The sequence below is a fragment of the Lepidochelys kempii genome, chromosome 12 (genome assembly GCF_965140285.1).
Source record: "Lepidochelys kempii isolate rLepKem1 chromosome 12, rLepKem1.hap1, whole genome shotgun sequence".
In the NCBI taxonomy this organism is placed as follows: domain Eukaryota; kingdom Metazoa; phylum Chordata; order Testudines; family Cheloniidae; genus Lepidochelys; species Lepidochelys kempii.
This window is the reverse complement of record NC_136391.1, coordinates 1,893,066-1,909,442: the sequence shown is the minus strand read 5'-3', so window position 1 is coordinate 1,909,442 and position 16,377 is coordinate 1,893,066. Positions and strand designations below refer to the sequence as shown.

The 16,377-nt window shown below is 50.3% G+C and overlaps 1 protein-coding gene across 8 annotated transcripts in view; it reads right to left on the bottom strand.

The window, feature by feature from the left end:
- The window catches only part of WDR59 (WD repeat domain 59), a 93,258-nt gene that overhangs the window by 26,779 nt on the left and 50,102 nt on the right, over positions 1–16,377 (bottom strand). For 6 of the 8 annotated variants that reach the window (XM_078848063.1, XM_078848060.1, XM_078848062.1 and 3 more), the window contains 6 exons: positions 14,855–14,979; positions 13,188–13,352; positions 11,218–11,313; positions 8,404–8,560; positions 6,896–6,965; positions 6,233–6,386 (listed from right to left, as the gene is read on the bottom strand). In XM_078848063.1, the coding sequence (XP_078704189.1) occupies positions 6,233–6,386; positions 6,896–6,965; positions 8,404–8,560; positions 11,218–11,313; positions 13,188–13,352; positions 14,855–14,979 (767 nt within the window). The remainder of the gene's footprint in view (positions 1–6,232; positions 6,387–6,895; positions 6,966–8,403; positions 8,561–11,217; positions 11,314–13,187; positions 13,353–14,854; positions 14,980–16,377) is intronic. The other 2 variants (XM_078848059.1, XM_078848064.1) reach the window with 2 other exon arrangements.

The following is a 16,377-nucleotide window of genomic DNA, read 5'->3' as shown; positions in this document are numbered from 1 at the left end:
TAGGTTCTGCAGGGAGGGGGCTGCTGTCTCTCGGCCCATCACTGGCTCCTTTGGAGGACCTCAGTTCTCTACAGGCATTAATGAGCTAAGCCTCCCACCTGAGGTGGAGGAATATTATTGTAACTGGCACAAAGGGGTGAAGAGACTTGCTCTAGGTCACACAGCGAGGCAGTGATGCAGTCGAGGACAGAACCAAGATCTCTTGAGTCCCGGCCCTCTAAGCACTAGAAAATGCTTCCTCACTAAGGTGCTGGAAGCATAGAGCTAAGCACCAGCCTGAACACATTACATTTAACATAGCTGGTGCCTGCCATGGCCCCAGAACCCACAACTGTGGCAGACTGTTGGTGTGCTACCTGGAGAGCAGTCAGGGGTGGTGAAAGGGAGATTTTCCTGTGTGTTCACAGGACTACAAAGGCAGACCAAGAATGCTATGGAGAAGGGAGGGATAGCTCAGTGGTTTGAGCATTGGCCTGCTAAACCCAGGGCTGTGAGTTCAATCCTTGAGGGGGCCATTTAGGGATCGGGGCAAAAATTGAGGATTGGCCCTGCTTTGAGCAGGGGGTTGGACTAGACGACCTCTTGAGGTCCCTTCCAACCCTGATATTCTATGATTCTAAGCAGCCCACGTGAGGAACTCACAAAGGGTTTCCAGCATGAGAGGGCTGACAGGCCTTGACACTAAAGACGATGCCATTGCTAACAGAGCTCATGAATTCATGGCTCAGCTGACTCCATAGCAGGGCCGTGCCCAAGCTGAGCAGCGAGCCAGGCTCTTTGCCTTTGGCTGGAGATACTGGGCCAGGTAAGGTAAGGAGCTCTCTCGCAGGCTCCTTAGCCACCCAGCTGCTCACATTGCTCCTCCCTTGGGGCCTGCAGGAACATCGGCCATTGGAACCTGGCACAGTGTTTATGGTAAAATCCCCAAAATGGGAATCTTACAATGGGCCTAAAGATTCCTCTTTTACTTTCAGTCGAATGGCTGGGCCAATGACAGGAGCTACAATTAGAGATGCTGAGAAAAAAAATGGCAGACCCAGAAGCTCTGCACTGATTTGATTTCACTGACACCTGATTTACTACAATGCCCTTGTGGGAGCTGCCAAATGGTCCGGTTTCTTTGTGTCTGTGTTCTCTCTCCTTTGAGCCAGCAAGACTGGGGCAGGGGGTAACTAGGAGTAATGGTGAAAGACAAATTTAGTCTATCAGGAAAAGCTCCCTGGCTGTGAGATGTTATAGGCTGTACACTAACCCAGCAAAGGGACGCCCCATTTAATAGTGAAGTGGACCAAAGGACAGGTGAACACATGGTAAGGAGCAGTCCGGCACCAGACCCAGGGACTATGGGGGCAGAGGGGACAGATCGGATCCAGTAAGTTTTTCCCTTCCTTCCTTTTTGCATTCAAGTTGGATCAGCATAATCTTGGTCACGTTCACTGACTCGTGTTACACAGTCAAAGTATGCCTTTATAAAAAAAAATTCTAAACACAGACTGTTTCCAGTAGCCTTAAGGATGAACCGTATGCTTCCCGAATAAATACAAAACCTTGATCTGGATTCAAAACCACTTCGAGTACAAATGGGTTGGAGTCAAAAGGAGAAAGGTGACATCTTGCTCATCTCTGCTGTCTGCAATAGCATGCCAAGCCATTTTCAGCCAATAAAGGACACTCAGAGCTGTCAACCATGGTCTGAGCCTCTGATACAACCTGACCCTGTGTCTCATTGCTGGAACATTTCTTCCATCACCACCATCCTCACACAAAAAGCTTTAACAGCCACAAGGCAGTAAACTACACCACCATGAGAGAGTTGTTCATATTCAGCTTGTTGCATGGCTCAGCAAGACAGAGTCACGCTGGGAGGATTCAGAGAAAGGCTTACCAGGAGAACTACCCCTCCTTCGGTTGCAGGCACCTGCAACAACCTTCACAAGAGGAGGAGGAAGGGCCCAGCAGTAAGAAATTAAATATAGTTGAGACAAGCAGAGAAAGAGAATTAAGATTCCCCCACTCTGCTTCACTCAAATAACTTCTACTGAAGGCACCATTGGACGGTCTCATTTATAGTGCCTCAAAGTAGTACTGAGTCTGGCACCTGCCCTTGTTGTACAGATCTCATGCCAGTGAACGGGCAGCGGCTCTATTCTGGATGATTCCCCTTGGACTGAGATCTCAGTCTTTGGGCTTGTAATGTTCAGATCTGCCAGCCGGGTAGTGTGGATTCTGAAGCTTTGATACCAGCACGTGAGTGCAAAGTAACAAGACCACGGACGTCAGAGAAATCAGGCAAATCCATCCACTGTCCTATTACCATGGAGGGGATGCCATGTTTCTCTCATGGAATGGATTTGGGCAAGAAGCTGATGGTGCTAGTTCCTGAGCCAGGAAAGGAGGCTGTGCTCTGCACATGAGCCTGGAGAGAACTCCCAAACACTTTCTTTTCTTGAAATTACTTAAGTTCCAACCTCGTAGAGAAAACCATGAGGATGGAGCCCATCCAAGTCAATGGCGCTGTGCAGTTCTTTGCAGGATCAGGACCTTGATTTGTAAACTCCTCAGGGTAGCCCCTGCCTTTTACTACATGTTTACACAGTGCTGGGTGCTCTGAGTCCCAGAGGCCTTTGGGTACTAGCATTATACAAACGAAACAATAGAAAATTACAACTCTCCATTGACACTAATCGTATTGCTGTTGGCTGGTGAAACTTCTACTAGAAACCCAACTTTTCTCCTTCTTCCTGGCTAATAATTGTGAGTCACTTTTTTAGGGGTTGAGGGTGGTGGGGAGGGGCGGCACATTAATTCTCAGAGACCCATTTTCAGTTTTCATTTAGAGATCTCAGTAGCTTAGCTGCCTCTCCAGGAACACTAGAGTATATTCTGTGTTCAGTAATGTTGATCAATGTTTGTTGATTCCAGCCATCCCTTTGGTAGTGACTGCTATGGATATGGCCGCAGAGGTATTTGCAGTTTAAATACCTAGTTATCTTTCTGGAGTATTCATTTTTTTGACTGAAATTTAACTTGGCTGGTCTCTGCTAGAAGGGGATTTTGTTTTACATCCAGGGGAGATAAAATTGATTTTTTTAAACAAAAGCAGTTTTTATTTAAATTGGATTTTTTTTATTTTGTTGTTTAAATACATTCAGAATTCATTCCATTCAGATTTTATTAACTCAAAATATGTTAAGGCCTAAATTTAGTCATAATCTCTTAAAACACTTAAATAAAAAATAAATAGGCTGAATCCATAAGCCTCTATAAAAAAAAAAATCAAAAGGCTGCTTTTCTATATGAAAGAAAGAACCAGGAGAAAAACATTTAACTTTTGAGGTCAAACTTTATAAATATGGCACAAATCAGCCTAAGTAATTTAGGAGACACTCTCATTTTCAAGAGAATAGGGGAAGACTAGGAATGTAGGACAAGGACTAGGTCACTTTCACTGAGGCATATCTAAAAATGTTCCCAGGCTGACCTGAAATAATCAGTTTAATTCACTGACTACAGTCAAATCCTCTGTTTAATCATTTAGTTGTAAATGTGAAACATGTTTTGGTCAGAGAAGTTTATTTGTCCAAAACATTTAAGTTTGCTTTGCTAAATAAAAAGAAATTGTATTTGCTGTTTCGTGTTTAATTCTAGTTACCATCCTAATGCACCTTGATATAGTTCATGAGCAAAATGTTCATTATCTAGTAAATAAGCAATATCTCATTCACCATTTTCTAATATACTAAAAATCTACAATTAATAAGCATCTGAAAATATTAAGCTATCATTGCTTAAATAAGTCTATATAGTTATAGTGAACCCTTCCAGGAAGTAAACAGATGTACCAAACCTAGTGAAAAGTCTCTATTTAGTTGTAAATGAACATGTTTTAATGGTTATATCAACCAAAGAGAAAGCACCTTTCTTCAGAAAATAACCAAAGTACAAATGGAAAAGTTGATAAAAATCAATTATTTAAATTCAGGCTTTCCACTTGGTGATTTAAATTGATGGTTTAAATGGCCCATTTACATTTGTATTAAAACCAATCGATCCTCCAGAGCAAGGAGTTGACAAGATCCAGATTTTTTTTTCCTAACCCTAAAATTTAATGATTCAAAAAACCCAAACCATTAATATAACAGGAAGGCTGCGAGATCAAACTCTGAGAAGTCAGAAAATCTCATTCCATGACTCCTCTGCCTACAGACAAATATCTGTGACTTTTTCACCTGCAGCAACATTGTGTGCGGTTCTTACTTTCTTGCCCTGCTCTTAGAGTAGCCTGGACAAAGGAAAGCCTGCAGGGCTGGGAGAGGAGGACATATGAGTCTATCTGTATTTCACCCAACACAACAACACACATGTGCTTGGTTGTGTAGGTTTTTCCTGGACATATTAAGGTCGTGTCACCATCAGTTCATGGGCTGGAGAGGCAGGTCCCATAAAAATAACACCCACGTGCTTATGTGCACATTTTTACACTAGCCTGGCATGTTAGCAAGGTGTGTGTCAGGGACAAGCATACTACAGAGGGAGCAGCTCTTCAAATAGACTCTCATGTGAAGGCGGGGATAGGCTGGAATGCTAATGATCAGGCAGCAACACAGCAGTGCCCACTGAAAGGAAGTTTGAGTAGAATATGGGCAGAACAATAAGGGTGTGTCTTCACTACCTGCTGAATCGGCAGGCAGTGATCGATCCAGCAGGGATCGATTTATGGCATCTAGTCTAGACACGATAAATCAATCCCCGTGCGCTCTCCTGTCAACTCTCGTACTCCAGCGCCGCGAGAGGCGCAGGCAGAGTCGATGGGGGAGCGGCAGCTGCCAACTCACCATGGTGAAGACACCACGGTGAGTTGATCTAAGTACGTTGACTTCAGCTACGTTATTCACGTAACTGAAGTTGCGTAACTTAGAGTGATCCCCCCCCAGTGTAGACCAGGGCTAAGAGAGCCTACTGGGGTCTATATGGAGGCAGGGCTTTTGATGAGGAGAGGTCCCCCCAGAGGCTCCGCCCATGGCTGAACGTTCTATTGCCTATCAGTTGAGCATAATACAGACCCAAAGTGGTGACTGCTGGACATTCTGTCCATGAGGAAATACAATTAAAGCAGGCTGCTGGAAAATCAGTTCCTGTTTTGCTGCCCTGCCAGGACAAGAGGCCAGGACTAACTCCCCAGGGCAACAGTGAGGAAAACTCAGGCTCTTAAGCATCTCTTTGTCCTGCTTTAGGCATCTGGGAAGCCATCCACTGCTGCAGGAGAAACTCCATACCTGAGCACAGGCCTTGGGCCATTTACTTTGGAAGTCTGGAATGTTAAGGCATTCTGTGAATAAGTTTATACGGTTCTTTGAATTCTTTGTTTCAAGCATGTCAGTTCACCCTGGAACAGGCTGCAAGGCTGGTTACTCACACAACACCTGCACAATAGGCCCCTCTGGACCCGCCACCAAATTGCTCTTTTAGAACTTCTTGCAGCCTCACTTATTCAGCCCTTCTTCCCCCAGTGTAACAGGACACAATGGTGAGAAAACATGCCACTACTCCCAAAGGGTTTCCTGAGTCAGGACTAGCCCACTCTGCAATGGTAACAGGTGCACTTAACCTATCCAGCTGGGCCAGGGACGTCTTGTCACAGTCTGTGTGTACAGCAGTTAGCAAGATGGGCCACCATCGCCAACTGGGGCATCTAGGTGTGACCACTGACAACCCCATCTAGAAATGGAGGCAGCTCCCCCTGGAGTTCCTCAGTGAGCCAGTACCAGAGGCCTGGTTCTTTACCCTGGAGCATGTCAGGGAAAGCAGACACAGGCCAACTGGTTATGGAGATCCTCACTCCGGAGGCTCTAGAGCAGTCCCCATTTGTTCTGCAACCTCCACAGACATTGCTCGTAGGAGCTCTGCGTTCAGCTGCACAGGGAGCACCTTGGTTATGTTAGGCCTACCTCTGCAAGGGAATCAGTCCAACTAACAGCAAGTTCAGAGGGAAGCTGAAATAAATGGGCCAGTCAAAACAGAGGAGTGATCAATGGACAGAGAAACAACACAAAGGAGCCAAGCCACGGTGACTTTTCACCAGAGTGGCTCATAAGGGAACGCGTCCCTAGTAGAATGAAGAAGCTCCTTGGGCACTAATGTATGTGGTTAAGGGCAGTGATGCTAACGGGCTAGAGAGAAGGAAAGCAGGTTGTTACAGGCATTGGGAAAGGTTTCCTGGCCAGGCCCTTACCCTCTCCTTGTAGTAGAAGGAGCTGATGGAGACCTGCTCCTTCTCACTGCGGGTGGGACTCCCACTGTACAAGCGCAGATTGCCTGGGGTTTCCGTACGGATCTTCATCGGCGTGATCAGGCCACTATGATAGGCCGATAAAGCCGACAGAGATCTGCCAAAGAAGAGAACAAGTTTTCAGTAACTTACCCTTGGCAAACCACCATGGGAGTTCCAGCTACAGCATGTCACTAGCCTGGCACCACTGTTATTTCTGGCATGTATTAACATGGGAAAGCTCAGCTGAAGCAAGCAGCCAGCATCTCTGACTTCTTATACTTCCTGAGACCAAGGCACTAGCGACTGGACTTACTGAAAACCAGTGGCTCAGCAGCTGCTGTCCTCCCAGCCTCTAGCCCCTAGCTCCAGTCACTGGCAAATCCATTCATAGAATCATAGAATATCAGGGTTGGAAGGAACCTCAGGAGGTCATCCAGTCCAATCCTCTGCTCAAAGCAGGACCAACCCCAGCTAAATCATCCCAGCCACTGCTTTGTCCAGCCTGACCTTAAAAACCTATAAAGGAAGGAGATTCCACCACCTCCCTAAGTAACCCATTCCATTCACCAGTGTAATATAGGGGGATTTTGCAGGCTTTGCTGAAATGCGTGACTTTGTGTTCACCTGGGAGTAGGTTCTGTAGGAGAGACTGCACGGTGCATTGTCATGGGTCTTGTAAAATATACCAGGTAACCTGTGGAGACAGGACATAAAACCACATTCTGCACAGATAGGATTTGAACTTTCGCAGCCCTTTCCCCTGCCCAAAGGGGTAGCTTTCACAGTGATGCCTGTGAATTTAAGGCACACAAACCCCACCAACAGTAATGAGGCATGTGGCGGGATGCCCACAAACCAGCCCAGCCCCTCTCCCCTCAGCTCATCCTGGTCTGTAAATGCCATCTAGACAATCTGATTTTTCTCAAGCCAAATCTACTTCCCTGAACCCATCAAAATAAAGAGCCCAGCTATGTCAGAGCTTTTCAATTCATCAGCTCCTCACAGCTGGCTCCGAGGAGAGGAGGAGAAGGAGAAGCCCTGTCCTTGAGCTGTAACTCTGCACTGTCATTTGTCAAGCACTCGGATACTCCAGTGATGATAAATAACTAGACAGAGAGGAGCTGCTCTCACTGTTCAGACTCGCAGTGTAGCCCAGCACAAGATGAAGAGAGAGGTGGTACATATGAAGTACCTGTAAGTCTACACCCATTTGGTAGTGCCCCAACAACCTTCTTCAGCCCAGTATGCCCTGCCCGCCGGCATGGCACAGCAGGCTTAGCAGATCCAAGCTGCCTTGACTAACCTGCTTCACTTTGTCAGGTGAAACGAGTGTGGCTGTGTTACATTGTACTACCCCGGCACACGAGACTTTCAAACCGGAATGCAGGGAGAGTCACTCCTGCATCTAAAGCAACTTTCCACAATTCAAGAGCTTTTAAACAGACCCTAATCTGCCCCTTGAGAAGGTCACTACCTGGCACATGCCCTCCTGGGAAGATAGTTATTAATGACTGTGCCCTCACTTCCCACGAGGGCTGGGCAACAGGAGTTACTAATGGACAGGCTTCCAGCTGGCATGCTGGGAGCTTACTGCTGGGAACGAAGGTACCAGTGTGCAAGGGTTCAACCTGGAGGAAGGGAAGGGCAGCTCTCCCACCAGCCCCAGTCACAGGAGGTAGGTAACAAGAGGGTCAAGGAGCCATGTGCAGCAGTTTGCCGTGGGGAGGAGCCAGCATGCTGTGCCACAGACGGGAAGGCATGCAGATGCCAACCTGCTCCTGGAGAGGGGGTTATGTTCATGCCCAAGACACTACCAGAACCCCCCTATCTCTGACAGGCAGCAGCACCTCCAGCCCAGCAGGTGGTTCTAGATATTTTCAGCTCTTCTTTGTCTCCCAGTTTCACACACCAAACACCGCTCACAAGGTGGCCTGAGAGCAGCTGCGAACTAGTGCGATTCCTACAGAACGGACAGCCCTGGCTGTCTAACCTCACCCCCTATCAGCTGGGGGGCCAGCGATCAAAGCCTGCCTTTGCTCCAGGGTGAGTGCCCACTGTCCGAGGGATCTCCAGCAGGCAGATCAGCTGACTGATCCCTTGGTGGATGGCTCTAAACCAGCCGTCAGACCAACCTGCGCCACAGAACCTGGCTCCAGAGGTCCGTGGAAATGGGATGTTGGAATCCTGGTAGGAGCCGTAGGCATTAGAGACCCGGGCGAAGGTGGGCAATGGCGGTGTTACGGTGTTCGTCAGAGCATAGGGGTTGCTGGAGGTGCCGTCGTCCTGGTTCTGAAACAGAAGTTACCCAAGATCACGCTGCGAGTCTTGGAGGAAAGCTCTCCTCACAGACAGGACGCCCAGCTGGCCTGACGACTCGGCAGCAGCCCAGTGCACTGCAACAAAGGCTGGCTCCAGGGCAACCTCTTGTCCTGCGACCCCGAAGAGGTCAAGCACATGGAGTGGTTTCTGCTCTGTGGTGGGTGTGTTCACTGCATGAGCTCCTTCTCCTCCCCAGCTCACAGAGCCTTTGAGGAGTTGCTGACCCACCTTCCTTTGGTTTCATGGCTACCTTGAGCAAGGAAGTGGAGGTTAAGAGCTCAAAAACCCAACGGTCTCTGAGACAAGAAGGCACAGAGGGTTTGGCCTTCAGACTCTGGACTCCTCTGTTATAGCAAAATGTAACATAGCAGGGAGCTGGCTTAGCTAAGTGTCCCAGGCACCACACTGCCACACAACTCAACACAACCAACGTCTCTTTATGGGGGACCACCACCGGAACAGCAGGCGTGTCACAGCTCAGGCCTGAGGGGCACTGGCAGAGCTGGGGGTGGGGTGGGGCAGGAGTGGAACGGCGGGGGGCTGCAAGTCAGGCCAGGGGGGCACCGGCAGAGCTGGGGATGGGGTGAGGGCAGGAGTGGAACGGTGGGGGGCTGCAGGTCAGGCCAGAGGGGCACCGGCAGAGCTGGGGAAGGGGTGAGGGCAGGAGTGGAACGGTGGGGGGCTGCAGGTCAGGCCAGAGGGGCACCGGCAGAGCTGGAGAAGGGGTGAGGGCAGGAGTGGAACGGCGGGGGGCTGCAGGTCAGGCCAGAGGGGCACCGGCAGAGTGGGGGTGGGGTGAGGGGAGGGCAGGAATTGAATGGCAGGGGGCTGCAGGTCAGAGCTCTGTGTGTATGGGGTGGAGGTTGGTGCAGGAATGGGATAGGGGGCTGCTGCAGATGAGGACTGATATAATTTGTTCTAGATGGTGGTGTCCAGCCCAAGCCACATAGGACAAAAAACAAGTAAATAAAACCCAAATTTGATTAAACCCAAGAAGGAACCCCCAAGCTTCCCTGGGGACTAAAACTTGCTCCCAGCATTGCAATGTAGACAAACCAGGGGTCTCAGACAAACGTGCCTTGGCCAAGACAAGGGGGGCAGCACCTGGCACGAGGCCAGCCTGCCTGTAATGATGTCCCTAGGAAACGGGAGGGCATGGGCTCAGCACAGACCATGCTTAGCTCAAATCCACCTCACTAGCTTTGTTTAAAGAAAAAAACGTAGGTCCCTTGAAGAAGGGTGGAAGGCTCTTTCGGTCAAAGCCCAGCCTGCACTTCTCCTCCCATGTCCTGATGTCGGGAAGCCACCAGCCCAAGCAAGAGTTAATATTTCAACTCTCTATAGCTTCTCCTGCGTGGCAATTTCCCAGAGCCAGCTCTCCCTCCACAACCAGCACCCCCCACGCCAGGCCCCCCAGTGACACCTACTGTAGGAAGGAGAGTAGCTGTAAGTTCCCCCACAGCCAGTGATGAGCAGCCAAAATCTTAACAACCGGTTCCCTCCTTACCCCACAAGGGGGTCATGGCCCACCCCCACCCCCCGGGACTCCTGCCCCATCCAACCCCCTCCCCTGACTTCCCCCAGAACCGGGCAGGAGGGTCTCGTGGGCCACTGTAGCGGGTGCCCACCCCGTCCCTAAGAGCCAGAGGGACCTGCTTGCGGGGGAGGTGGGGAGTCCCGGAGGTCCTTACTTGGGACAGCTCCCAGGAAGCATCCAGCAGGTCCCTCTGGCTCCTAGGGATGGGGTAGCGTAGCTGCGGGGGGAGCAAGGGGAGCGGCCGCTCCCGCCACTGATCACATCAAAAGTGGTGCCTTAGGCACCAACTCCATGGGTGCTCTGGGGCTGGAGAAGCAGAACGGGGAGGAGGCGGAGCAGAGGTGAGCTGGGGTGCTCCCCGCCCCATGCCCAGCCCCAGCTCACCTCTGCTCTGCCTCCTACCCCCTCTGCTTCTCCACCCCCGGCTTCCCGCGAATCAGCTGTTCACGTGTGAAGCCTGGGAGGGCTGAGAAGCAAGCGGCGGTTTCGCGCTCAGGCCCAGGGAGGCAGAGGCGGAGGCGAACTGGGGCGGGGAGCAGTTCCCCTGCATCTATGCCCCCCGGGTTACCTGCTGCGGTGCGGGCAGACCTCCTTGCGCCCCCGCCCCCAGCTCACCTCCACTCCGCCTCCGCTGGCCTGAGTATGAAGCCCTTTTAGAACCAGTTGTCCTGAAGCCCTTTTAGAACCAGTTATCTGACAACCGGTTCTAAAAGGGCTTCTAAATGTAACAACCAGTTCCAGCAAACTGGTGCAAACCAGCTCCAGCTCACCACTGCCCACGGCTAGACCTCCTCCACACTTTCCTGCAGCGACCCCTGCTGGCACAGGCTGGGAGTACAAAGCCAAGGAGACACTTGAAACTTCTGAACTCAGGGAGCAACAAACCCTCAAGGGTCTGATTTTGAGAACTGCGTGCATTCAATCACATGCTCAGTTTTCCCTCCCCCCACCCCATTTACCAGACATCTACACAGGCAGAGTCTCAGAGCTCACCAATGGCAAGCGGGGTTTCTGACAAGGCTGGGAGCTCTGCAAAGGCAGAAGGTGTAGGGAGAGGAGAAAAGCAGGAAAAGTGTGCAATCCTTCCTACCACAACAGACTCCAGGTAGGAGACCAGCTGACGCAGGCAAGGCTCCAGGCAGCTCTGGTTCCGCTTCACCTTCTGCAGGGAAGTGTCATTCAAAATCTGGAACAGGCACAAGATGCAACTTGGGTCATCTTACCCATAACCACACCTCCCCACCAGCTCTTCATCTGCAAAGCAGCTGAGCTGCTAGAGTCCATACTGAGAGTCTGGAGGCCCAGGGAAGACCTCCCGGAGCCCTCAGTACAGGCAAACTGACCTGTGCTCTGCTTTGAGAAGGACTGTCATGTTAAGGCACAACACCGGCTGTCAGATCACTGGAGTCGGTTACTGGCTCTGCCACAGATGCGCTGTGTATCCTTGGCTAAGTCACAGCTATTCTGTGCTTATTTTCCTAACCATAAAGCAAGGGGGGATATTGACCGACCACCTAGTGGTGACAAAGATTACATCAGCTCATGCTGCAGACCCCTGCAATAAAGGTGCTACAGAAACACACCGTGCTATTCATTGGGGCAGAGACCATCAGAGCAGAGACCATCTTTTTGCTCTGGGTTTGTACAGTGCCTAGTGCAGTGCGGTCCAGCTCCAGGAGAGGCGCTCCTACGTGCTAATGCAATTCTAATAATAAAAACATGGCTGGGAGGCTCAGGTTCAACTCCTGGTTCTGCTGCAGATCTACTGCCTCCCAGGGGGGTGCAAGGATAAGTCCAGTAAGGCACTGAGGTGGTCAGATACTACACTGATTGGGAACAGAGAAGTACTTAAGACAGACAGACAGACAGACGTTAACAAGCCCGGGAATCCTTTAAATCTTACTGCTCTAAGCCTCCCCCTTGACAATAACTGCTTGTCCCTAGTTTGCCCCCTCCACTCTGCAAACACGGATTATTCCCCTAGTGGGGCTTTAAACACTGGCTGCAGACCACACTGCCATGGGCCGACAGCATCCCTGGTGTAAGCCCAATGAAGTCAATGATGCACTTGCACCAGGGATGCATCTAGATCACGGTTTTTCTCTAGGTCCTACGTAAAGGGGTATTTTTATCTAGGACCTTGCCCTCCTCACTTTGTCACAAAGGTCTGGGAGATCTAGGCCAAAGTTGGCATGTTTAAGATCTGCTCTTAGTACTGGGTCCCCCCGTGACGGTGCCCCCCATAAGACTTTATGGAAATATACTTATGAATGTATATATGACATAACTGGAATATGTTTTATGCTACATATGCCATGTAACCTATCTCTGAGCTTTGAGCAGGGCATTGGACTAGATGACCTCTTGAGGTCCCTTCCAACCCTGATATTCTATGATTCTGTAAAGGCTATGATCTACTGAATCTATTCATCCTATTTGTATGCATGTGTCATCATTGTATTCTAAGTTATGAATACTGGCTGTAACCTTAGTAAGGCATTTGGTCAGCTTCTTTAGAAAGGAATTTGCAAGTTAAGTGCCCAATCAGGAAAAACTTAACGCACAACCGATCTTGTAAGGCTCCAATCCACATAAGAAGTCTACACGAGGACGTTCAAGGTAGCATGTGGACAATGGCTGCTGCCTGTAAAAACTGAGTCATGCATGGACATGTGACTTGCCCATGTGACTCCAAAACTCTGTCTTGGAGCTGGACTTTGCATAGGAGAGAGGAGGGGGTCTCCACCCACAAGAGAAAATCTATTTAACCCCCTAGGAGTTAAATCTATTTAAACCCCTCCATTTGGTCTTCAGCTGGCTAAAGAGATAGCCTCTCTACCTCCAAAGATACTGAAAGCTTTATACAGGGTAAAATGGATTTATTTGGGGTTTGGACCCCATTGGGAGTTGAGCATCTGAGTGTTAAAGACAGGAACACTTCCCAAGCTGCTTTCAATTAAGCCTACAGCTGTTAGGGACGTGGTTCAGACCCGGGTCTGGGTTTGCAACAGGCTAGCAGGTCTGGCTCAAACCAGGCAGGGCGCACACATATATCCCCACCTTCAGCAGCTTTGCCTTCATTGTGGAGCTGATAGTGGTAGTGGGGGCAAACTGGAAGGAGGGTGCAGCATTATTGGGGTACTGCACCGGGAACATCACCCGCATCTTGACTCTCTGGTTCCCACAGTGCACAGACACTGTGCAGCTGCGATTCACTGCGTCCATCTGAGAAAGGAAAAGAAACCACTTCTGACTCAGACCTCCCAGGGCCTTTAGCCATATTGTGGCTGAAATCCGCCACAAAGGGCTGGTCCCTCTGCAGAGGCCCCACCAGGCTGCAATGCACACTGTGCACAGGGGCTGCAAACACAGAGATAGCAGAAACTCCAGACACAAATGGGGGACTGGCTCAGCACTTCCCAGCTTTGCACCGAGACTGCAGGGAGATAGCCCACTCTGCAGTGGAAGCTGCAGGCAAGAATTGGGAGAATCCATTCTTAATATGGCCTTCTCAGTCCATCCCATGTCACTGGGCAGCTCCTCGTTTAGTGGGTTAACCCTATGCACCCCCTCTGGAGAGCCTGGCCCTTTGGCTCCAAGAGGGCAACAGCAGCACCTGCCAGACAAACCCTGTAACCACCACCTACCAAGTCAGCTGCTCCAGAGCTCTCCCCTAAGCCACACAGTTCTGCCTCCTCCTGGCAGGCACCATACACAAACAGGAGCTTGCTGTGTAAGGGAGAGTCCAATTCCCAAGAGGCAGTGTGGCCTAATGGCTAGGACATGGAGCTGGACTCGGGACACCTGGGCTCTACTCCTGATTCTGCCACTGACCTGATATGAGACACTCTGCACCTCAGTTTCCCTTCTGGCCCTTTGTCTTGTCTATTAAGATGATAAGCTCTTTGGGATAAGGGCTGTCTTTCATTAGATGCACACATACAGCACCTTGCACAATGGGGCCCTGATCTCTGTTGGAGCCTCCAGGCTCCACTATAATGCAAGTAATGATGATGCTGCGCTCTGGGGCTCACCCAGCACAGTGCACCTGGCCTGCTAGGTAGGAGAAAGGGACCCCAAGGCTCTCCCTGGCTGCTTCCAGAACCACCAGCTGGGGAATGGGAGAGGTGGGGCAGAAGGAGCTCCAGGGCTCCCCACCTTCCTCCTCATTAGGAGCCCCCAATCATAGGTTTTAAACTTGAGTTCAGGCCAGCGCTCACGCCACACGCTTACAAAACATCACAAGGGGCAACACTGACTCCTAGCAAAAGAATGAGCTCCCAGAGCACTTTCAGGGCTTCAGCCCCTGGCCACCCCCAGGGGCATAAGCCATTCGGAATCACCCCATCACCCCACCTGAGATCCAGCCACTGCCCCGCCAGAGAACGTCAGCACTGGGGAACTTTTTACAGTGGCTTCCTTCCAGGAGAGATTTCCCCAGTCTGCCACTTAACAGCTACAGCAAGACTGTAGCTGTGGCCTGGGAAATACCTCCCCACCCCTCCGCCACCCTGTGCATCTGTGGCCTAGAAATACCTGCACCTCCCACTCCCTGTACCCGTGACTTGGGATTATCCTACCACTGGCCTGGGGAACGTCCTGCATCCATAGTCCAACTTAAAGCAATCAGCCTTATAGTACTTGGAGAGGGTCCCCAGCACAAGATACTAGGTGATCCAGTCCTGCCCGCGTCCCCTGCTGTCAGCGGGAGGAAATTCTCCCTCTACCTCCACATTGACATTACGGATCTGCACGTTGATAAGGGAAAACTCCTGCTGCAGTGTCTGCGGCAGCCCCAGCTGGTCCGATTTTCTTCCCACCAGGAGGTCGTTCTGGAAATCTTCCTTTAAAGCTGGCAGGAGAAAAGGAAACCAAACAGGCTGAGGCAGGCTGTGAAAGAGAAGCTTCAGGGGAATCGCCAATCTCCCAGTGCGCAAGGTGCCCACAGCAACAGGCACACACCATCAAAGAGCATGTGACCATGGGTACCACTCAGCTGTCTGGGAGTGGGCCCAGCCCTTGGGCCAGACAGACAACAGTCTCTGAAGCCAGCAGGAAGAACCGCAGGCTGGATGGGGCCCTGGAGAACCCATCCTTTGCAAATCATGGCCAGCTGCCTGCTTCTTTCCAGGTGGCGTTTAAGGCTTGGTTTTAATCTACAAAGGCCTAACTGGCTTGAGCCCTGCCTACTCAAGAGAGACCCTCCCATGCGATATTACCAGAGCAGAGGACAGAAGAACTGTAGCTCCTGGCTCCCAGCAAGGGCTCTGCGCTTTGGAATTCACCCCCGCACCTGGTCCAAGTGACCCCAAGTCTGATGGCTTTAGGACATCCTGTAAAGCCATCAAATGAGTCAGGCTCTCAAGCAGGGAGGGGTGCAGTGAAAGCCAGGGTTCATTTGCTTCCCTGGCTTTGGGAGGCTACTGGGTTTACTATTACTTGTGCTAATCATTTGCACTTTTAATGTGGCAAAGGGGTCTAGAATTCTGGCAAGGCGAATTCCAAGCCAAGATGCAGTGTGCACATCTAAATGCATACATCTAGCTGCCAGGTCTACTGCTCTCGTGGCCTGTCTGACAGCTAAAGCATGCAAACAGAAGGAAGATTCCCTTCTCCTGAGCTGGGGCCTCCTGCCTCTCCCCATTTACAAAAGGATGGCGCTAGCTTGGCCACCATTCTGAGACAGCCAATCCCCACAGCAGGCAGCCACAGAGAGCAGGCTTTTAGAAAGGAGATGGGCTCTTACACCTCACCCATTCTCCCAGGAGGAGTGTGGGCTACACACCTGTAAGCAGTTTCTCTTTGAAGTTTGTTTCTGAAGTTTTTTTGTTTAAGTATGGCTACTTTTAAATCTGTTATAGAATGTCCAGGAAGACTGAAGTGTTTTCCTACTGGCTTTTGTATGTTACCATTCCTGATGTCCCATTTGTATCCATTTATTCTTTTATGTAGAGACTGTCCGGTTTGGCCAATGTATACAGCAGAGGGTAATTGCTGGCACATGATGGCATATACAACATTAATAGATGTGCAGGTAAATGAGTCCCTGATGGTGTGGCTGATGTGGTTGGGTCCTCTGATGGTGTCGCTAGAGTAGATATGGAGACAGAGTAGGCGAGGAACCAATCTGTTACAAACCCTGTTGCCTACTCTGTCCCCATATCTACTCTAAAAGAAAAGGAGTACTTGTGGCACCTTAGAGACTAACAAATTTATTTGAGCATAAGCTTTCGTGAGCTACAGCTCAAAT